This window comes from Mesocricetus auratus, unplaced genomic scaffold, assembly GCF_017639785.1.
Source record: "Mesocricetus auratus isolate SY011 unplaced genomic scaffold, BCM_Maur_2.0 Super-Scaffold_100026, whole genome shotgun sequence".
Classification (NCBI taxonomy): Eukaryota; Metazoa; Chordata; class Mammalia; order Rodentia; family Cricetidae; genus Mesocricetus; species Mesocricetus auratus.
Window position 1 is genome coordinate 14,075,356 of NW_024429207.1, and position 25,103 is coordinate 14,100,458.

The 25,103-nt window shown below is 37.3% G+C and overlaps 1 protein-coding gene across 2 annotated transcripts in view; it reads right to left on the reverse strand.

Annotated features, from left to right (window-relative positions):
• Tusc3 (tumor suppressor candidate 3) overlaps positions 1-25,103 on the reverse strand; it is a 141,825-nt gene that overhangs the window by 81,331 nt on the left and 35,391 nt on the right. For both annotated transcript variants that reach the window (XM_013110877.3, XM_005066634.4), the window contains exon 2: positions 10,619-10,788. In XM_013110877.3, coding sequence (XP_012966331.1) covers positions 10,619-10,788 — 170 coding nt within the window. The remainder of the gene's footprint in view (positions 1-10,618; positions 10,789-25,103) is intronic.

Genomic DNA, 25,103 nt, shown 5'->3' on the forward strand with positions numbered 1-25,103 from the left:
CCACAGCAAAATGAGCATTCCAACCTTAGGAACTGAGGGAACAATACGAATTGTTCCAATGTGTTCCCTTGGAGCCTGAAGAGGGCAGTCAAGCTGCATGAGAAAGATCCAAGAGTGTTAAGTAATAACTGCAGGGCACTGTTCTGTTAAATCTCTTGTATTAAATCTTCTCCATTTTTTATTAGAGAACAAGAAAAAAAATCACTTAATTCAAATGCTATAATTTTTTACATTATACTCCTTTTTAAAAGGTTATGTAAAACTAAAAAGGATTATTAACTCATCTATAGTTCTATATATTTTATATTTCCCAAGATGAATGTAATTTTCATCCTTAAAGCATTTTAAGGAAGGTTTTAAGTAGTATCTCTTCATAACATTATTCAAATTTCCTATCATATAATAGATTCCTATATTAAGAGTTTGTTTTTATAGATACGCATTTATGATGGATTACATATATATAAACATATGTATGTTTCTTAGTTATTTCAAAGAATGTCTTCATAGACCCTCAAATAATTTCAATAGATAGTGATGTCCACAGTTTTGAAATAAGCTCCTGGTATTACAGTTAGGGAGAATACAAAACACCGAATAGGATATTTCAAAGCTTGCAACCATTTTTCTGGTGTGCTAAGCTAGCTAGAGTCAGTGGGTTGGGCTTTTCCTCACTAAATCAAGCACAACCACGTTGCAGGCATATTTACTCAACGGCTCACAGTTTCCAAGGTTTTAGTTCATCACAGGTTGACGGACTAAAGACAAGAAGAGTAAGATAATGGCAGAAGCATGTAAAGAGGCTATTCACCTCAAGGTGGCCAGGAACTCAATATACAGAAAGAGGGAACAAGACCAGAAATACTGCCAAGGCCAAACTATTAGTGACATATTTTTTCCAATTAGGACCACTTGTAACAATCCTACAAACTTACCTATACAAATTTTGAATACAACAATGGGATTATCCATTCATGAACCATAGCTGTCAGAATGTAATCACTTCCCCAGAGTCAAGCCCTAAACACTGCTTGCATGAGACTACATCTGGTCTTTTTTTCTTTTTTTCTTTTTTCTTTTTGAGACATGTCAAACCATGTCAATGACTGCCAATGATGACTCTGCATTTCTTTTTTTTTTTTTTTTTCTTTTTTGGTTTTTCGAGGCAAGGTTTCTCTGTTTTGTTTTGGAGGCTGTCCTGGAACTCGCTCTGTAGACCAGGCTGACCTCGAACTCACAGAGATCGGCCTACCTCTGCTTCCCAAGTGCTGGGATTAAAGGAGTGTGCCACCAATGACTGGCAGACTCTGCAATTCTTGTATATTTACAAGGTCTTCCTTCATCAAAATAAACAATGAAAACAATAGTAAAAAATTGATTCAAATACAACCATATCTTAAATCTAAAATGTTTAGGAGTATAAAGAACACATGAATATAAATAGTACAAACAGTTGAGTAATACAGGAATGCTTAAATATGGATGCCAAGGTAAACAGCATACAGAGAGCAAAAAAAAAATGATATACCACTTGCTCATTGAGCAATCCTTTTAAAGTCTATATGCATAATTCAGAGGAAGATATTACATAAAAAGTAAAACTAGTAATGATATTAAAATAACTAAATTAACCAACTGACTGTAAATCTTACCAACTTCAATGCATGGAAAAATGCTGACATAGCTAGCACACAAACTTCCAGGAGTCTGTGATGGTATTTCTATAGTATGCTTAGAGGAAAGATCCAACCAGGCTGGGTAGCAAGTGACCTGACTTGAGTAAAAGTTTTCCACAATTCATGATGTACAAACCACAATTCATGATGTGCAGTTTCAAGTTTCTTCAACAGTTACTTCTCCCACTCTGTATCAAATCCCAAAATCTTCTTTAATTTCCCTCTATAAACTAGCCTTATTAATGACAGGACTGTTTCTACATGTTCTTCTGTACTTCTCCTAAACTTTCTATACCTAGAGGGTATACATGATACAACATGCACACTAGGTACATGTTAAATAATCATGATTATACCATGCTCCACAGTGGTTATACTAAGTTGAATAATGAAATTTTATTCTCTTGTTTCTATTCAATATCTCAGGCAGGGAAACAAAACTGCTATTACATTAGAATTTAAATAAAAACTATAGTGACTATTAAAACATATAAGCCAGCAGTGGGATGCATTGTTAATTCCAGCAGAGGCAGACAGGTCTATGAGTTCCAGGCCAGCCTGGTCTACATGGAGGAGAGTGGATGCAGATGGATCTCTTTGAGTTCAAGGTTACCCTACTCTACATAAAGGGTTCCTGTACTACACAGTGAGACCCTGTCTCAAACAAACAATCACAAAATCCCAAATAAAACAAAAAATCACGAATGTAACATATTGTGTAAAATACAGAAAAACAGTTCATAATTACTGAAAGTTTCTGCACTGGGAGTCCCTACAAGACAGCTACATATGATTTACTAAATGGTTTCACAAAATCAGCACACAGCCATATCCAAGAATAGCATTTGTTTGTGTTTACTATAGCAAATATGACAGAGGAAAAGGGAAAAGGGGACTTAAAGCAAAGTGTGAAGTAAACTAGATGCCAGCTTTCTAGAATGCCTCCTTGTTAAGTCAGAGAACTTCTTTACCACAGAGCTGCAGCACCAAGTGCAATCATTACAGACACATTGCTAAGAGAGATGGCCAGGAAACACATTGCCTGCTATTACACAGGACAAGATCTAGACTCCCAGAAGGAAACTGGTCCTAAGACCAGTGACACATCCTTCCCACGTATGGAATAGAATGACAGCATAGCCAAACAGTAAACTTTGAGGGTTGTTTCTTTTTCTAAAGACAGTGATTTCTTTTCTGTCTATCTTTGTTGTGGTCTCTAACACATAAAAGGACAAACTCAACATTTTCACCGTATTTCCCCAACAGAGACAACAATCTAGCACAAAAAGTACCAGATAATGTAAGTCATCACTGGAGAATCCAGATTCTTGTATATTTAAATGAAATTATTTGCAAGGTAAGGCGAAGAAAACAGAGAGGGTTACATAGTATGGTTATTAATGTATCTTAAACTAAAAGAAATCAAAGACTAATAGATGTTCATGTATTATTTATTATTAAGAATATGTCTAGCTTCTTGGAGCCCAATCAAAGAGAGAGAGCAAAGGGGTCAAGATCAGCTGACCAGGGCTAGTGGAAGACTGATTATGGACTGATAGTTGGGGAACCTGCATAGGGCTGAAGAAGGCCCTCTGAATCTGCAAGACTGTTATGTAGCTTGGGCAGTTTATGGGACCACCAGCAGGGGACCAAAATTTAGTTGTAGTGTATCATGTTGAGGCAGGACCAAGCCCCTCCCCTCTGTATTTAGACTGACCAAGGTATCCTGCCATAGGGAATGGGCATCAAAAAGTCAGTTCATACATACACTACAGTCAGTCTAAATACAGAGGGGAGATGCTTGGTCCTGCCTCAACATGATATGCCATGGAGGCCTTATCCTTACTGAAGAGTGGATGGAGGGTTGGGTGGGGGGAATTAGGGATGGAGTAGGAGGAGGGGAGGGAGGGGGAAGGTATGTAAAATAAAACTGTTAAATAACATAATTAAAAATAAATATCTCTAGCTTTAGAAATAAAAATGCACAAACTTCAGTCTTTATTTTGAATGTCTGACAGCAGCTACCAAGACTTTGTTTTTAAAACAAATAACAACATCATGTATAACTTCAGAAACAACTGAAAGAAGCTAGTCATCCTTCTGACCTATTTATTTCTATAATTTTGTTGCATAAGTTTTCAATATTGAATATATTGTTTGTCACCAATATAATTTTATTCATTTAATAAAATTCTACGAAGCACACAAGTACAAAGCCTTCAATCTACAGTTCTCATCCTTGTCATACCTCCACCATTATCTTTCCATAATAGCCATTATACAAAATGCTTTCACTGCTCTGTTCAGATATTAAATAACCCTCCAAAGAATTAAGCTATACATAGAAAATTATCACTATAAACTCATGAAGGTCAACAAATAATTACTTTAAATAAATAAACAAATACAATGGCTTATAATGGTAACGAAAATGCTATACATACTGTATATGACCACTTTCAAAGGTCAAAGGGGACAAAGATGGGGTATTAAAAGTAAGCAGCATTTCTCAGTACAAAATCAAAAGAACTTGGTGATGTGAGTGGCTGACAGGATGGAGAAAAAAATCAGTAAAGGAGAGTCAGTGACCTGAGAGACTCCAGAACTCTAGCATTTGGGACACAGGAAAAGAGTGCATTAGCACTGCACTCAACGTCACTGGGGGAGTGGCAGGGGAGACAACTTACAGAGTTATAGAGACACAATGGCTCAAATGGGGAGATAAATAAAAAGGCAGTCTGAATGCAGCTAATCTAGAAGCTATATTTCAGCCAGCACTTGAGAATTATTCTGTGTTCCCAGTGTAATCTTGTGAAGGTCAGACTCAGACCCAAAGTTGTTGCTTTGGAAAATAAAAGATCATCCATTTCAAACTGGCTGTGGTGACACACACCTCTGATGCCAGCACTAGGGAGGCAGAGGAAGGAGGATCTCTGTGAGTTTGAGGCCAGTCAGGCCTACAGAGCGAGTTCCAGGACAGCCAGAACTCCACAGAGAAACCCTGATCATATACTTTGTTTGTCACACCAAGGATTGCCATGTTGTCTTGGACATCATCTATCATGTGACCTCCTGGAATAGTGGGACCTGGATCAGGGACATAGGACACAGTGGAGCTTGCGTTCCTCCTAAGATCCATGGCACAGATGGAGACAGGCAGCTTCAGAGGACATGCCATAGCATCAGGGAGTCAGCGTCAGGAGCAGGAGGCTTGGGTGGTGAAAACACAAGCCCTTGTCCTGTTGCTCAGTGTGTTGGCCCATCCACCATGAGGCTCCTCCTTATGCTTCAGACCCTTTTCCTCCTCCATCTACCCTGCCTGCTTTTTCTCTTTACACCACCTTTATCCTCTTCTCTATGCTTTTTGAATATTCGTTAAAAATTTGCTTTACTTCTTCTATTTCTTCCTTTAATTCATATTTTTTAAATCATCTTTTAAAACTTTTTGGTTTAGAGCCAGTCAGATGGCATGCCAGTAAGGATGGTGTTTGCCACGAATAATGACAAATTCAGTTCCTAGAACCACAGCGGAAGCAGAGAACCAATTTCCATAAGTTGTCCTGTAGTTCAACTTGTGTACTGTGGTGCGTGTGTGTGCGTGAGTGTGTGCGGGCATGTGTACGAGCTTCCTTTGTGTGTCTGTGTGTGTGTGTGTGTGTGTGTGTGTGTGTGTGTGTGTGTGTGTGTGGGTGTGTGTGTCCCCTATCCTCCTCCTACAGACACAGACAGACAGAACAGACACACAAACACAGAAGATAAAAAACCCCTTTCTGGTTTAATAGCACTTCTGTCATTACTGTATTGGTTTTTTTCAGAGCAATGGAGAAAAGTGGAACTTGGTTGTTCTCTACTTCTGATTCCCTTCAATTTGCTGCTGCCGCTATATTGCTCCCCCTTTGCCCATCCTTCAAGGATGAACTTTACTTAAGTGAGAATACACTGCACTGTGCAGGTACTTGACTGAGAAACTCCATGGACAGCCCACCTGAATACTCTTTGCTCTTTGCTCTGTACACAGCTCACCTCTTCAGCAAAAAGTGTAACACAAAGAGTATGTGACACTTTGATACTAGTAAAAGTAAAAAACACAAATAGCCAAGAGTATGATCCACGTAAGCATGGCAACACAATTTTGAAAACCCATTCATCATGCTTTACCACATACAGCAAAAGCATAGAAAACTAATAGTCTGAGGACAGCACTGGATAAGAAAAGTAGTTATGGTAAAACAAAAATGGTAATTAAAAATACATATATTTTATCGTAGTATCACTTAATTCCAGTAAACATGAATTGTGCGGGGTACACCCTCACTAAGGCAGTGTCCATGTGTTTATAATATACTTTGATTCATATTCACTCACCCTTTGGTCCTCTTATCCATCTCCCTTCACTAACCCTCTTACCTCCCACTTCCCTCTAGTTCTGAATTTACTATGATTTCTGTTTATTGCCTTAAATGCCACCCACTCGTGGGGAAAGCATGTAATACATCTCCTTGTGAGCCTACTGTATTTTACTTAACATGATGATTTCTATTTACCGCATGTTCCAACAATTTCCTTGATTTCATTCCTTTCTAGTGCTCTGGAACCATGAACTTGAATAAATTCCTCTTCAAGTTGCCTTAGTCATGGGGCTTTATCACAGCAACAGAAAAGTAACTAAGATAATAATTACGTATCTTTCCTCCAAACCTAATTATCTCTCTCAGATATATATTACAATGGAGATATATATTTAAAAAAACCAACTACCAGACAATACACAGATCAGAAGAGCAACATCTGTATTCAATCTCAACACTGAGTCTCAACAACCTACCATTAAATGCCTCTTATATGATAAGAATGCAGGAATGACTTTCATGTCACTTTTACACTAAATAAATACCTAAACCTAAATGTAAGAAAATTGGGAGTAAACGCAACAAGATCTTGGATTCAAAAAAAAAAAAAAAACCAGATGTCAATGACATAAAGTCAAAGAAACTAAGAGGTACGGCAATCAATGATAACAACACTGACAATCAACCTTAACAACACTGACTAGGTCAAAGCAGACAAAGAGGGCCTCAGACTGTCTCAAAACGGCTTCATCCTTCTTCAAAGCTTTCTACCAAATTTAGGCATGGCACTGACTGCCTGCTCCAGTTCACAGACACTCCTGCTGATGTCTGCCTAGGGTTATTTGACCTTTATTTGAAAGAGGAAAAAAAAAAAATCAAAGGTGGTAAATGTTACCCATTAGTAAAAATCTTCATAAAGAATAATACTGGTGTCAAATATTTTACTGTCCCTGTTTCTGTATGTTTGAAATTACAATAGGGATAGGGATCAAAGATTAAAGCAAAATCTTAAATGCAGAGTGCAGAAAACATATAAGAGCTCAGTCAAGTGCTACAGTATCTCCTCTATCAGAGAAAGGCATGGCAAACAGTAGAGGAGCTGGGATCATACAACCTGACAGAGTACCAATAGACTGAAATTACAACATGTATCTTCAAAAGAAAATGAAATCATTGAACCAAGCAATAACTCCGGCATCATTTCTACTATTAAATTAGTTGACATTCTCCCCACCCCCCCACCCCCGAGCCTAAAATATTTCTCAAGAATCAACCAAGCCATGAGACAGAAAATAAGTGAATGGAAATGGAGTTTTCTAGTCTCTGACAAAGTAAAATACCTGTTCAAGGAGGTGAATCAATGAGTGAAACATAAAAACTAAAGTTCTCAGAGATATATTATTTAAGAAATAAAAACCAAGTAAGGGTTGAAGTCTCAAAATCATTTATAAGGTAATACAGATAGATAACATGCCAGCATAATGTAATTTACACGTGGCTTTCATCTTATCTGCTAATTTGAGAACCTAACCCTACACGTGACTTCTCTGGAGTCAACAGAAGTCTGATGAGGTCTACCCTGCATGGCTTTCTGATGAGTTCTACCCTGCATGGCTTTGGCTCAGTACTCTAAACGCTGGATCTTCAGGAGCTGCTGCCTTAAAACAAAGCTTCCACGGTCATTCGTATAGGGAGTGTTAGCTGACGCATCTACACCCAAAAATATGACTAATATTTTAGTTGCCTATGCAAAGGCAAGACACAAGTTACAATTTGCAGGTTAAGGACAACGATGAACACAGGCTCTTAAGGAAAGCATTACACTCTAATAGCTCTCACGTCACAAATCCTCACCCTGGTGGGAATTAGTTTTATATTTTCAGACAACTTAGATAACCTCTCAGCTTTAATGTCAATGACAAAATGTATTTTATTATATATACCTTTCAGAATTAGAATTAGAACACATTTATGTTCACATGTGAATATACACATATTGTCAGCATCTAATCAAAATATATTTCTAATTTACTATGTTTCAATTGAAGTATAATACTAATTAATCTCTGACACATCATCAGGGTTTTGCTTATAAATTTTGTTTGATTCTAAAATAAAAATTTTTATTTTCCTATGATTTTTTTAAAGTCTACTGATCCATAACAACAACCTTAAAAGAGGCTATTTTCTTCCTAGAAGAGAGTCAATTCTGGAGATGAGCAAATTTGTACAAGAACATATCTAAGCAATTATGGGAATAGTCTCTACAATATAATTTAGCAGAGGAAGTTTGGAGTTAACACTTAAAGGAGGTGAGAATTGTATTGAGTAGCCATAATTAACAATTTTATTTGGCTAAGGTCTTTGACGTTAACCAGGAGGGAGGTGAGAATTGAATTCTAAAATTTGAGAATAAACTGACTGTGAAGGAAGAAAAGGATGACTTGGGAAGGATTTAAAGGCAGCCAAAAGCTCAGTCACCAGCCTCCTGCAAACAACCATGCTTGATGCTAAGAGAAACTTCCTGTGTCTTAAAGAGAAAGGCTAAAAATGGAAAGCATATATTTTTGAAAAATAACTAGGGATTTTTCAAAGACTATATAGAATTGTACAATATTACAATGACAGTGTATAGCAACCTTCCAGAATTAAACTGACATAGAAGGAACCATAAAAATTCATGTTGGTGGGTGGGGGAGGGGCTCACAGCTGAAAGAGTGATTTTTCTCAAAGTGTCTCCAACTCCCTTTGAAAGTGTTTATAATAGAGATATATACAGTCAGGCAAGAAGACACACACTTGTAATCCTAACACTATAGACTGCAAACTGAAGGCCATTCAAGACCACAGGGCTAGTTTCATATACACAGTGAGCTACATACACACACCACACACACATAGGTGATGGCATATAACTCAGTGGGAAAAAAAGGTTTGCAAAGTACAAAAGACATGAACAGGTATTTCATGAAAGTTATCTAGGTAACAAATACAAAAAGATACACATATAAAAAGACATTAATCATTACCAGCCATTAAGAAAACCTTCAGTTGTTTTATTTGGACAGACTGAATAAGCTTTATCCATAATACTTGTTATATTCAGTGTTTTCAGTTTTATGATCAGTTCAGATTTTTAAAACATGCATACACATTCTAAACACTTGGAAAGAGGGATCAAATCTACATATAATACTCATTTGTTTCATAATATTTAGCATATACCTGACATACATAACCTACAGGTAATTTTGCAAACAAGTGTGCCTCCTTCTGATTGTGCCCTAGCACAAACACACTGATAAACTGCAGAACATCTGCACTATGAAATTGTTTCTCAGTAATAAAAAGACAAGCTGTTGATGAATGCAACAACTTGGTGGTGTTGGAAGAAATTACGCTAACTAAAAAAGAAGGACTACAAAAGGTTCTACAATGATTAAATTTCCATAACATTCTTGAAATAACAAAATTATACAAATGGGAAATCAATCAGCTAGCTGCCGAATTCAAGGCAGAGAGTGGAATATGGAGTAGAGAAGGTTACCAAAAAAATGGTGATATAATCCCTCTGTAACTTGACAGATCAATGTCAACTATCTGCTGACAATATGGTATTGTAGCTTTGTAAGATGTAACTATTGGAAGGTGCTGGAGAAACCATCTATAGGAAACTGTGATTTGAATATAGATGGCATCTAAACTCCTGTGTTGACGGCATGGTATGCAGGGGCTGGTGTTACTGAGAAGTTACTGAGACATGCATGAAAGCTTGTAACTTCACATGTGTGTGTACATATATAGTGTACACACACACACACACACACACAGTTTGATCCACTGATGAGTCCATATCTGAATAGGCTATACTGAGGTGGTTTCTCCTATGAAAAACAAGGCTGCTGGCGTATGCCTTTGAGAGCTTTATCTTGGCCCTGGATCCTTGACCTATTTTGGGGCTGCCTCCCTTCAAAAACTGCAGGCTCCAAAACATAAAACCAAGTGAAAATAAACTGCAATCTCTGAAAACTTGACCCAAAATGAATCCTTCCCTACTTCATGCAGACTCTCCTCAGCTTTTGCCACAGAAATGGAAAGCAGAACAAAGGGTCTCTTTATAACTTCTAACAATTCCTTAGTTGTGACTCTACCATTATCTCAGTATGTACTGCACATGAATTAGAAGTGTTCTTTCCAGAATCTCTTTCTGACAAACGCTTCACTCCTTTCAAATTGTTACCTCTGCCATCCCCTAAGAAGTTTGTAAAGATTAGAAGGCACAAAAGTAAACGGACTTCCCTAGAAAAATGAGAGTTCCTTTATTAACATTTTAAAGGAAGTACACCAGAGAACTACTTCATAGGCAACAGCTCTTACCTCCTGACCTATAAACAAAAATTAGGACAAAATGATGAGAAGTAAGTTTGAACAAATGCTTGTGACATTGGTCAATATCCTGATTTACTGCTGACTTTAACAAGACAGTTACATTTTACACTACTATTATACATGTTTAGGAAAATTCAGTAAATGTTAATATGAGACTATGAGCTGGGCTATGGCTTCTTCCAAGTGTGTACACGCATCAATTACCTGCAGACAGAGCACTGGCGCTGAGGCTGGAGAGCAGTGAACATAACAATCATGGAGTAGTTTCGAGGCGGAGCCTTCACAAACTTGCGGAACTTGTCGCCGTTCATTCTGAAGATGGAGCGCCTGGAGCTCCATTCCATTAGCTGTTCCACCTTTTCAGCCAAAAGGTTCTGTAATTCAACAGAATTAAAAGTTATAAGGGTGTTCCTCCCTTGGAGTCATTCCCATCCTCATGTGTTCTCACTTTCCCTTAGTAAGTCAACATTTGTTATGCTACTAAATAATTCATGAGAAACTAACATTTTTCACATTACATTTCATATAAGTAGAATTATATAGAGGCTATATTCTTAACCTAAATTAATCTTTGTTAATGGCCTTTATTTGGGTAAGTCTATTAATTCTTTATTGACCTGACCTGCACAGAATATTTCATTTTTGCAAATGACATTAAAGTCTATAAAAAGGTATTAAAGAACATCAAATTTCTGTCCTCAGAAAAAAAATAGAATACATTTCCCTGATCTTCACTGTAAATACAGATAAAAATTCTCTTCATTCTATAAAAAAAAAGCCAGCCAGCAAAAGAAGCCAGCATCAGTGGAAGACACACAGATAGGCTAGAGACTTGAAGAACTGAAGAATGATAAAGCAACTAGTGCAGGTTTGCTCTACTATGTTCTAGGCAGGTTTCTGAAGAAGCCAGCAACACAAGAATGTGAATGGTGCAGACAAAACAGACTTAAGAAATCTTGTTCTACACACAGGGCAGGGAAAGGACAACCCAGTAAGATCAAGTTAGCAACTCTACCCAAACAGATCACCAAGGACTCATCCCCCCCCCCGTGTGTGTGTGTGTGTGTGTGTGTGTGTGTGTGTGTGTGTGTGTGTGTGTGTGTTTTCATTACCATGCTCTCTAGCAAACTGAGGAATGGGAGCATCTCCTTGACTAAATTTTTTTAGCTGTAAACATGCAACGACAGAGAAATCTTTCAAGTATAAAAGTGCATGAAAAGAGTGTTGTGTAATTTTATTTATAAAGGTCAAGCAAACTGCAGAGACAGAGTAAGGGAGGTGATGGATATGGGGCAGGGAGGGAGACAATGGGAAAGGCAAACTGAAAGATAGGGCAGCAAAGGCTAGAGTTCTGCTGCCATTCTCTTCCAGAGTGCACCCGAGCTTCTCAGCAGAAGCCTCATCAGCAGACCTGAAAAGGCCTGAAGAGCAAAACCTCCACAGGGATGTACTTCTAGAAGTAAGACTGCCCTTGCCCTTGCAAACCACACAGGTGTCAGTAGTGAGCACAGCATTCAAGTGTTGTGTCTAAGCCAGCTCTATACACAGTTCAGGAAGACAAACACAATCTCTCCCTCTCCTTCTCAAGTACAACACTCACAATGGCTCACTATGAACTCTGAAGGGGTGGGTATATACAGAAGCAGGAAGACAGGCATCTTACCTGGCTTTTAAGAGAAAAAACAAGCAGGCAAGGAAACAAATCCCTCAGGGAACCTCAGGGAAGTATTCTGTGCCTACCAAAGCAAAGGTAAAAGCTAAAAGAACGGGAAAGGCTGGTAGGAGCCTGGATGAAGAGTGGGCATAAAGTATTCAAGTTCGCATATAAGGACTAACTGTATGAAAAAGAATTATGGCTAATTATCAGGTCAATTGTTTGTTTGCTTTTTCAATAAGGTGACTTGGCTCTAACAAAAAAGGCAAGAAGTGAAATTAACTATAATCTAAAAACAATCTATTTAGATGCAGATAAAGTTAACTGTTAATTCTTCCAGAAAGTATGAGTACATTTTTATAACGAGACTAATAATCTTATTAAAATGAAAAAAATAAAAAGTAATTTGGAAGAAATTGTTCTGCCCCATCAACATGCCCCAAAGAGTTAAGAACTCTACAGGCAAGGTTAGTTCTTAGGACACACATTCAGCTCAATGCTTGCCTTAGAGATATTTAGGGAATTTATATAAAAATCTTCAACTCTTCACTCTAATGCTCAATGAATCAATGTTACCCAAAAGTTCTTTCAGGCTTTTGCAATTTAGCTAGTAGGTGCAATGTAAAGTGTGTTTTAAATATTTAATAATTGTGATCTCTAAGGAAAAAGTCTCCAAACCAGAAATCAAGCAGAGTCAGGTCCCTGAGGGGGCAGAGAAACCTGGTCTTAGAAATTGTTACCTTTCTGGTTCCTAGGAGAGTTTCTAATGAAACATACTTTTCTCATTAAATATAAATATTCACAGCACTCTGAATTTCTGAAAATTATAGGTGGCGGAATGGTTTAGTCACATAATTATACCAATATCTATCAGTTAACTGTTAAAACACAAGCTAAGTGTTTCAATCAATTTACAACGTACCATAATTTCAGAGACTAGAAGAAATTCCCAGAGATATTTCTCAGGGTGAGAATTTAATGATTCTATTTGCATCCCGGTATGAACCAAGTGACCTAAGTGGATGATGTGCAATCAGGGGTTTTATGTGATAGCTCAAGAATCCAACGCTTAGAAAACTGCAGTCGTGTGTGTGTGTGTGTGTGTGTGTGTGTGTGTGTGTGTGTGTGTGTATGTCTGTCTGTCTGTCTGTCTGTCTGTCCGTGTGGCACATACACATTTTATGTCCATATGTGTAGGGGTGGGTATGAATGTGTGTGTTTATGGTATTACACGGAGACTAGAGTGGATGTTGTACTCTAGTTTTTGAGACAGGGTCTCTCACTGAATCTGGAGTTCATAACTCAGTTGGCTGGTTAGAGCTCTGTAGACAGACCCATTTCACAGTCAACACTACGGGTGTTCTAGGTCACACTCAGACTTCACTAGGTGCTGGAGAATGGAACTCAAATCCTTATGCTCAGGTAACAGCTGCTTTACTGACTGACCCAGCAGCAGCTTCCCTGGTGTGAAAACACCAAGATTTTGAAAGAACTGCTTGCAAATCTGTCCAACCTTTACCCTGGAGAGAGGGGAAAAAGTTTCTGTTTTTATGCAGAAGCAAATTTACCCACTGGCCAGGAGGGAGATGCTACCCCAATCTTCACAGAATTTTATATGACAATGTCCTTGAGAAGACAACACACCACACCTGTTTACAATTGTGCTCAGGTATATAGGAACCTGAAACATGAGTGGTCCATGGAGAAGTGCCTCCTAATAATACTGAGAACTTCACTCTTTGAAATAGGCAATTTATAGACATAACCTAAAATTTTAAAACCTCAAATATGACAGACAGGTTGATTGCTTCCCATTTAGAAAAATGAAAGTTCTTTTTCTGCTGTGTATGCTTAAAGGGGGTATGGAAAAATAAGTACCTTCTGAGTGGAAGGGGGGCATGTAATCACCCCAACTAACAAAATCGGGTTCAAAGACAACATTGTATTTGACTTCTCATATACCCAGACATATCCCTGACATCCCTGGCTAGTTTTTAGGTTGTTTCAAGAGTTCAAGATTTCTAAGGCAAGATCCATTAACTACGTAACCACAAAAAAATTCACCTATCTTAACAAGTATTCCACTGGGGCCTGTACTGAAGGAAACAAGAATGGAATCTGGGTTTCCCTGTGCTATCCACCTTATGGAACAGCACCCTCATTACTCAGCCTATGACAAAATAAGTTACATTTGCCTAGAATGTTCAAAGGTTATGACTTAACCAAATCCCTTTCAACAGTACACTTTTACAAATGTCATTAGATGAAATGAAAACAATCCTTCAGAACTCTGCAAATGAAACACATTTTTCTTATTGATATTCTACAAGTTGACAAACACTATGACACAAATGCTTGGATAAAAAGAAGAAAAAGAAAGGAAAAACAAAACTTTTATATATCATGCTTTGAAAAAAGTAGAACTGCAACCACATACAATTTTCTCATTATAAAATACAGCATTTTTAAGGAAACACTCATCAGTTTGTGTCATCTGGCAGATGAATTATTGATGGCTTTGGCTCTAATGACAAGACTTCCTCAAAGCTATCCACACTGTATTGGTGAGTTAGAATGTGAGATTCACTATTCTGTGGCCAGAAACTGGTATTCTCATTTTATCTTACATGTGTGCATGTATGTACACCTCTGAAATAGTGAAAAAGTATCTCAACATTTTCATTTGCATTAGTATTTTATGGCAAGGTATTTCACACAGTTATGTTCTCACTAGTTATATTGTGCCCTTGATTCTTTGATTGAATCACAAATAAAATTTAAATTTTTGCATCAGTATATCTCATTATACAAAGTGATAGCTTTCAAGTGATATTTTTATTTAAATATATCATGTACTTTGATCTTGCCATCCCGTTATACCGAATTCTGCTCCATCACTGGATAGTTTTGTTCCTATTCCAAATAGATCCCTCTTCTATTTTCATGTTTTATACAAAAAGAAACCAGACACAGGAGACTGGGGAGGAGGGTGAGAAGGGATTTAGCTTTGTAAGTCTCAATTATTTTGACTAATGTACTAATTCCCAGTTCCATTATACCACAAATGGTGTAATTGTGTCCTTACTATCTGAATAAAACCCTATTGTGTATGAGTGTGTATGTGTGTGTGTATCATTCATTCATTTGTTGATGAAAACCTAGGATGAATCCAAAACTTGCAGTGCTGAAATAAATATAGAAGAGAACTAAAAAATTAAGAAGGGTCTGGGAGATGGCTCAGCAAATACAGTGCTGCCTATACAAACAAGAGGATCCAGGTTCTGAACCGCAGCACACACAAAGTGTAAGGCATCATGTACTGCATGTCCTAACTCCAATGCTGGAAAGCAGAGACAAGCAGATTCCTAGAGATCATGGAACAACCTGTCCAGACAATCTATGTGCCCATGTGCTCCAGGCTGATAAGTAACACATGCTGTGACATTACAGCACTTACACAGAGCTGAAGTCTATCTCTCACTTGTAATGACTGGCAAACTCAGCTCCCTGATAACCATACCAAAGAAAACCCTGACATTTCATCTACTGCCTTCCTGCCCTATTACCCCTAACACAAAGCCTAGATCAAATGGTGATTAACTTAACCCTCAACCTCTGAAAACAAGTAAGAGTTGGAAACTCCATTCACACTTTGCAAGTTAGGGTCTGCTGACCCCTGTGATGTTTTCCTGTGATGCTAAAACTCTAATTTTGGAACTAAGTCTCTCACTTCAACACTCTACTGCATTTTGACTCACTTCGATAACTCTCCTCTACTTGGGAACTGAAGGGAACCAAGGGTTCTTTTCCACCCACTTCTGGCTATGATTCAATCACTCTAATAAGGCAGCTCTGGGGGCAATTCATGACAGCTTCTTTCCTGAGACCTGCACTCTTTAAATCACATCAATATGTCATAAACAAATTTCTTAGAGTATATATATATATGTGTGTACTTATGCACAAGTGTGTATGTGCAAGATTAGCCACCACAGAGAAGACAAGACCTCTATTCTTTTTGTTTCTGCTGTATCCGCCACTGAACCTTCTTTTTACACTCCAGTAAGTTACCTACTTGTGTTCCTCTCTCCATTCAGAATGGGCTGAGCAGTCACTTTCTAAAGTCTTGTCTCAAGCATCTTCCCCATCTCTAATAGTCATCAGTCACTTATCCCTGGCACCTGTGGCTTGCCTGCCAGAAAAACCCAAGGAAACAATAAAAAATATGAAAGTGTTGTTTACTACTACCTAGCGCAAACTAAAATGTGTCACCTTACTAACATAGAAGTGCTAAATTGGCATTACTGAATGGCAATGACAAGTTACCACATGAATATCAATTTACCTCATGGGTAACAGAAATTGAAACTTTTTTATGTGAAACTATTGTCTGCCTCATAATACAAAGCTCAAAACTAAAAGAAATAAGTAAAATCTTTCTTAGTAATTTCAGCACGTCAAGGCAGGAGACTAGATAAGTCCATTTTCCAGAATGTTGGTAGCACACCAATAGTACTATTCTACAGACACAGATATGTCATTACTTATCAAGAAGCAGTTAAATGCACTGCTCAGCTTTTTCGGTTGAATATAGGTATTTGTGTTGCACACATCAAGTGAATTTTATAATGGTGAATATTTAAGCAAAAGAAAAGATTTATAGTAAGATTTTAACACACTAGAAAATAAACTCAATATTAGTTCTAACTCAAGGGACCTGGTTTCATGGACCGTTAGGTATCACAGATTTTCAGTAAAGGAGACTGTTAACTCAAATTATTATGACATCCAAAGCAATTTACACATTTTAAAACCATGATTTTTGTGCTTATGTGTCACAAAACCCTAAATGAATAAACAAAATGTAGCATATCCTCATAATGGAATGCTGAGGAAGAAAAAGAGGCAAAATTCACATAAACAATTAATATGGATACTCCTCAAAGCTACTCACTGAAAGCAGATATCAGAGAACACATTATTGTGGGAACAAGTGTCCAGAAAACTCTCTATAGATACAATGGTAAAGAAACCATTGGCTGGAGCTGGGTAAAAGAATCAAAGTGAATGAGAAATGTGTGAGTCTCTTACCGGAAACACATAAATGCTGTAAAATCTATTTCTGGGATGAATATACCATTCCTGAGAGTTACTAAATCACTGAATTACATGCATGAATGAGTCAGTTTATGACATGAAAAACACATCTAAAGAATAAGGCAGCTTGCTAGCATGGAGCAGACGGCTACAAACAAGCATGAGAGAGCAGGGTGCTGTGCTGAATGCTCCCATCACCATCTAGACTACTTGTTCTGTGTGTGTCCTTAACATAGTGCTTCCACGAGGTGATAAAAGTGACAAACCGTAATGAAAGTGTGTTAGGAGGCAATATACAGAAAATGCTAGCTCCCCTAGGAACAATTATTCTGATGTTATGCAATCTGAGAAGCTCAGTCTCGCAGAGGAGAGAACATAATTTTCTGCATTATTCATAGTTTTTACTTGGGCCTACCTGTAAAATACAGCTAGACAAGAATCAGAAAAACAAACAGAAGTTTAATAACATGCATGTGTGCTAGGTACATATGAGACAACATAAAAATAGCAAATCTCTAAAGCATATTTCAAAGACTTAAAATTCTCCCGAGTTTCTCATGGCCTCTTGGAGAGAACAATGATTATGAATTTCCACCCTTACTTCAACCGAGGAATCAAGCAGGTGAATATATTTTATGCCTCTGGAACCTGCTGTACTAAGTAAGCAAACATCTGTGAAATAAAATATAATGCAACCCATAACAAGTGAAACACTAAGGAGCTAGAGAGGACTCGGAGATAAAGAGCACTCACTGCTCTTTCAGGGACCCAAGTTTGGATCCAGGCACTCACATTGTGCCACACAATCACCCTTAACTTCAGTTCCAGGTGACCCAATGTGCTAAACCGCTAGGCACCAGACTGGCACCTGGTACACCCATATGCATGCAGTCAAACATACACAGAAAATAAATATATCTTTAAAAGAAAATGCATATATTAATTTTAAAAATGAACAAAATATTTGATGACAAGTTCAAAATATGACTGAATTTATATGCACTGCAATTTATCCAAATTGTATCACTCAGACTTTTCCATGTACAAAATTCAAGCAAAATCTTGTGAAGATGTTGGCAAGATTAAATTAATTAATGCATACAAAACATTTAGCCTACGATCAATATGAAGGTCAAATCTGGTCCCCATCTCTGGTAAAAGTCTTTTACCAACATTGGCAGGAAGCACATAAGAGAATACTTATACTTAAGAAAAACTAGTTATTACTTTAAATCTCAGACTTTCCATATGAAAACATGCTAAATTCACAGAGTGAGAAATTGCTACATAATTAGTTTTTTGTTCGGAAAATGGTACAATCACTTTGATGTTTTTTGACATTACTTCCTAAAGAGAGAAAGACAGATTGTTCTAGCAAATACATGTTAGCAGTGATAAGTGGGGTTGGGGCTGTGGTGCTTAAGAAAATATCTGCATAGCAATAATTAGAAAAAGATAGTAAAGATGATTTCATTTCTGTGACTACTAATTCACAGTGGCTACTTTCAATTCTGAAGATCACTCTATACCCAAATTATTTCTAACAACACAGGTGCCATGTGTTTATCATAAGAAAAAATTAACTTAGAAATTTTTTCAAGTAGGAAACTCTACAGGTGCTCTCCTTTCTGGTCTGTAGCATGTAAGCAACATGTTTCTCAGACTTCAGTCATTGTGAATGCAGCCAGTCACCATGCCTTCTAGACATGAACAATACTCATCAAGCCATGGCCAAAATAAATGGTCCTTTCCTGACATGTATTTACTATACTGATATGGAGGCGCATCTGTATTTCTACTTCATAAATGTCAATCATGTTTTTCTTTTTTTTACCTTTCTCACTTTACAAATAACAGAATGGGGCCAGTGTTCTACTGTTATGAAGAGAAACCATGACCAAGTCAAAGACAATTCTTATAATAGAAAATATTTAATTGGAGGCTTGCTTATAGTTTCAGCAGGTTAGGGTTAGGGTTAGTCAGCCAGAGAGATCCTGTTTCAAAATACTACACAATGTCAAAACAAATATAAAGAAGATAAGATAACCACACACACACACACACACACACACACACACACACACACACACACACACACACACAAAGAACATGAATGAAAATACTGCCTATTAAAATAGTGGATAAAAGATCCAGTTCAGCCTAGCTACCCATGAGAACAAACACAACTACCATTAACAAAGTGAACTCATAAACTGAGGTTTACAATGTATTACATTTGCACTTTTAATTGCTTGCCTTGATTTTAGTGAACATGTGTATTGCCTCCACTAAACATACAAGTTTATTATAATGCTGAACTTTAGTATAGATAATCACTAGCTTTGAGTAATCCAGTTAGTGTTTCTATTATTGAGCAATGTTAAACTGCTAGTCCACTTTAAGAAAACAACTGGAAACAAAATTCTTTATGAGTGTGATCAACAGTGCTAATAAAACAAAGAAACTCAGATCACAGGATGTGAACGGTTCAACAAATTCCACACTTGAATAGCAAAAGATCTCCTGTCTCACATCCCAAAACTACACCGAGTCCCCTCCTCTGATGTTCACATTCATCTACCCTCTTCCCCATATTACATGCACTCATTGTAATTAGCAACCCATTTAGAAAAGGGAATCAATTAAACAATACTTCCTATATGCCTAGCCAACAGTTCCTTTACCCTGATACATTTCTCGCTATGACAAAATTAAGCACAAACAAAAGAGAAAGCATAAGCAGCAAAACAACACAGAGCAGCAGGGATGCTGGAAGAACTAAGACAAAGAATTAACAACAATTATCAATATGCTAAGGTCTCAATGAAGAAAGCAAAGAGCACACAAGCAAAGATAAATAAGGAGGCAAAGAAGTGGAAACCCTAAGAAAGGACCAAATGCACCACTCTGGTAGAGACCTGGAAAATGTGTGGCAACAAGGGATGGGCAGCAAAGGTGGGCATCATCTCTACTTAGCTGAGAATTGCAATCTTCTCCCCACCTGAAAAGTAGCACTGGCAAGAGGCTCACCCCGTGTGCATGTGCTTAGGCAGGGCAGAGAATGACCTTGTCCTTCAGTGCTGGGCTTCAGGCATTGTCTTTCTTCTTACTGGTTCAGGAGAGAGGGATTCACACTGCCCTGGATCTTCCCCTGGAGGCTAGGTTGGTGAGCCAGCAGACCTCAGGGAGCCACCTGCTGCCACCACCAAGCACCAGATTAACAAAGCATGCTTCCACATGAGGCTGTTAATAAAAATAAATTGAAAAACTGGGATCTGAAGCTTTAAACCAGGTCCTCATGCTTTGAAAACAACCATTAGAATGAGCTATCTCCCCAGTCCCTCCAAAAATGTATTTTAAAAAAATTTTTTAAATGAGAGAGCATCATGAAACTAAAGTATTTATAGAAGGGTACAATACTAAAGAAACAATTTCATATGATAATATGCATTTGACTCATGTAGGGATATGAGGAAGAACGTGGATCCTAAATAAACAGAAATATTACATAAAATAATAATTTAAATGAAGCTTTCTAAACCTTCTTCTCAAAAAAATTTATTTAACCAGAAGCCCACAATTTAGAAGTAACTTCATGGTCTACATGAATCTACAAAGAACCACTTTACATGAAAAGCATCATCCAAAAATGCCAATGCTGGGCCATAGGCTTCTAAAAAAAGGACCCTTACAAACATAAATGAGTGTGTTTTTGTATGTATTTAAAACAATGTGTATTATTTATATACACACAAAAATATTAGAACATTTACTATAAAGTATTGTCTGAAAACAATTCACAACATAAACCAAGTTCTCAAGGACCCTTACAAACATAAATGAGTGTGTTTTTGTATGTATTTAAAGCAATGTGTATTATTTATATACACACAAAAATATTAGAACATTTACTATAAAGTATTGTCTGAAAACAATTCACAACATAAACCAAGTTCTCAAGGACCCTTACAAACATAAATGAGTGTGTTTTTGTATGTATTTAAAACAATGTGTATTATTTATATACACACAAAAATATTAGAACATTTACTATAAAGTATTGTCTGAAAACAATTCACAACATAAACCAAGTTCTCAAGGACCCTTACAAACATAAATGAGTGTGTTTTTGTATGTATTTAAAGCAATGTGTATTATTTATATACACACAAAAATATTAGAACATTTACTATAAAGTATTGTCTGAAAACAATTCACAACATAGACCAAGTCCTCAAGCTAGCAAGTGCCTTAAAACCTAGCCCATACTTATTTCTGACAAGTGACTGACTACAAAAGTGTCAAAAGCATAAGACTCAGCCATGTGCTCTTAATATGTGTCCTTAATTCCTTCAGTGAAATGGAGCTAAATCCTCAGAACTTGGTTTTTGCTGTTGTTTTGTATTGTTTTGAAAAAGTCCACGTGGTAGCATGCAGAACAAATCCACAAAGGATTTCCTAACCAGTGTCAATCTAAACTCATTGCATTTTTAGCTTATTATATACAATGTACTAGGCTTCTGAAAGTACTATCTTAGACGACTTCAAGTTTTACTGGTTTATACACTTGACTGTTTATACTTAACAGAGTGAGGGGCTAGACGTCATCATGTCCAAGAGAATGAATTGAGGGCTGAAAACTTAGTATTTATCAACAAATTATGTAAGACAGAAAACCGAAGGGAGGTACCTCTGGAACTAAGAAATAACTGGACTGAGCACAGAACTATCGGCCACTCCCTATGAACAGCTTCTCTCTCACAGAACATGCGCAGTTTACAGTGCTGCATAAGGAAGCCCGCCCATTGCTTGAAAGGCTACTGGGTACAATTAGAATATATCTGTACTTCATAAAACAATTATCAATAAAATTATATTCAAACGCAACCAAATATTTTTGTGTGCACTTATTTGAGCACTGTACCTTTCTGATACCTATACATATACCTCACTTTTAATGTCTTTATGTTAATAAAAATTTTCACTGTATAAGGAAAACAGAAGTACGATTGAGACATAAGAGTAACAGTACTGTGAAGAATAAGGCTGTAACTAAGTGTGCACTGTAATTACCTCATAACTACCAACCTAAAAAGCACATTAATGAAACAACCAGATTCTTTTTTCAGTAACTTCCTCTAAGAAATAGTAAACTGCTTTTTCTGTGTGTATTTAAGCATACAATATCAACTTTATATATAAAAAACTATTAGAAACTGCCTCATTTTTACAAATATACTCAAATGGAACTTATAACTATAAAGGGGAACAACGAACAGATTTCAATATGCGTCTGTAAAATCACCCTTACAAAATAAACCTGAGACTACTTAGACACAAGGCTACAAAACTCTGAAACCACATATAGGGAACAAACAGTAGTTATCACTTTGAACCTGGCTTATCTATATTAATTCTAAGGATTAGTCTAAATAAAGACATCAAAGATACATCCTTTAGACATTTATTATTCAATTAAAATCAGTGATTATTAACACTAAAGTCTCTAAAGCATACAGAAATGATACCGAATTGAATTTAACAAAGCAAAAAGAAATACAACCTGTGAAATATAAATATGCATGCATGTACACACTCTATACACACACTCACTTTTAAATTTATTGGACATATATATATTTCTTTTAAAAAAGGAAAGAGCTGCACTTAAGTTCTAAGAAAAAAAGTAAAAAAAAAATACAAAGCTAAAATGAGTGCTATCATGCTGCTCTAGCTTTAAAAGTGGCTTCTCCCTTTAAGGGTTTTTTTTAGCCAGGGTGGGGGAGGTGGTGGCACATACCTTTAATCCCAGCATCCAGGAAGCAGAGGTAGGTGGATCTCTGCGAGTTTCAGGACAGCAAGAGATATTTTTTATTAGTCTCACATTACTTTTGAAAACACAACACTAAATGTAATTCTTCCATATCTGGAATAATATACTGAATTAGATTGCTTCTCTGTTCTGATAAAACCATGATGCAAATAGATTTGGGAAGCAAAGGGATTTATTTATCACATCTTCTAGGTTCGAGTTCATTACCAAGGGACGCTGGGGCAGGAGCTCAAGCAAGAACCTGGAGGCACGAGCTGAAGCAGAGACTGTGGAGGAGCACTGCTTACTGGCTTGTTCTCCATGGCTTACTCAGACTGTTTTCTCACAGGTCTGTCTAATAAAGACAATGCTTCACTTGAATTTCAGTCTTTCCAGGTGTATCAAGTGGACAAAAACTAACTAGCACAACTGACTGACAACTTGAAATAAGCACATCACAATAAACCGTGCTCTTTCATTTCTTTGTCCCAATGACTTTATGTTAATATTAATATGACAATATAAACCACAGAACAAATTTTTACAATTCTCATATTTTAAATCCTTCAACACTTCCAAAGCCAAGTATCAAGGCTGATGATGGATCAGCTGTTAAGAACACTTGTTGCTCTTGCAGACAGCCTGGGCTCACTTCCCATCACCTAAAAGGCAGCTCACAAGCATCTGCAACTCCACTTCTTGAGATCTAAAGTCCTCTCAGCCTTTGTGAGCACCAGTTACGCATGTGGTACATACACATGCAGACAGACAAAACATGCGGAAGATTGTATACATAATAAATAAACTATTAAATAAACATTCACACATAAAAAATTAAATTTAAAATCTGAAAGAAAGCCTCTTAACTGTGGGTTGCTGTAAATTCCAAAATAAGTTATATACCTTTTTATTCAAAGAAGAAAGAAACAGAGCACATTTAAAATCAGGTCAAGCAAAATTCAACAGTATAAACTACTGTTAGACAACTAGGATTCACTCCGATCTCCTGAACTCAAAGGGTGTGAGCAGTCTCTCTCAGTACTCTCTTCCAAGCTCCCACAACAGCTCATTAAGCTCAAAGTACTTTCTAGCTAAAGCTCCAGAATCCTGCCAAAAGCGATTCATGTTCCAGTTCGTCACAGAATATCCCACACTCCTGATACAAGTTTCTGTTCATTTGCTTCTCTGTTGTAATGAAAAACAACTTAGGAAGGAAGGGGTTTATTATGTTACATCTTAGAGTTACAGTCCCTCAATGAGGGAAAATAAGGCAGGAACTCAAGGCAGGAACCTGGAGGAGATATTGAAGCAGAGATCAAGAGAAATGCTCAGCTTCTTCCTATACAATCCAGGACCACATGCCCAAGGGTGGCATCACACGCACTGGGCTGAGCCCTCCCACATCAATCATTAATTGAGATACTGCCTCATGGCAATGCCTACAGACTACTCCTCAATAGAGATTCAGTGACTCTAAAGTTTGTGTCAAGTTCAAAAAAACTAACCAGCATAGAGAAAACTATATAGATTTAACTCCCGAATAGAAGCAAACAAAAACCACAATAAAACATATAAAACTATAGGACAGTGCATATCAGGAAATAAAAGACATTAATGTTGAAGAGATAGGAAACACATTGCTTCCTTCAGAGTGTCTGGTGTAAGGCTGAGTCATGGAGGCCATACCAACAGAGAGGCCAGGCACCAAAGGAACTAGAATCAAGGTAAAGAACTATTGAGTTACAGAGAAATCTGAAAAACCGTAGATCTTTAATACTCACCTAAACGCTGATCGTATCCTACACCTTAAGAGGTAACTGAGGCCAGGAAAACATTTAACCCTAACTAACGTGACTGATAACATTCTCCCTGAACACAGAGGTTAGTCTATGGGTGAGTGCTATATTGCCCTGAGGCCAGCACAGATTGCTTCCTAGGCTTCACTCTAGTAGTACAAGTGGGGCACATATTATATAATCAAGACTAGATCTACATGGGGACCTTCCCTGGGCCTTGTGAAGGACAGACTAGGTATCTATTGTCCTTCTTGACTCCCTGTAACAACCTGCTTCATATAACTTGCCACATGACTATATTTCATCTCACTAGACTCAGACAATGTATAA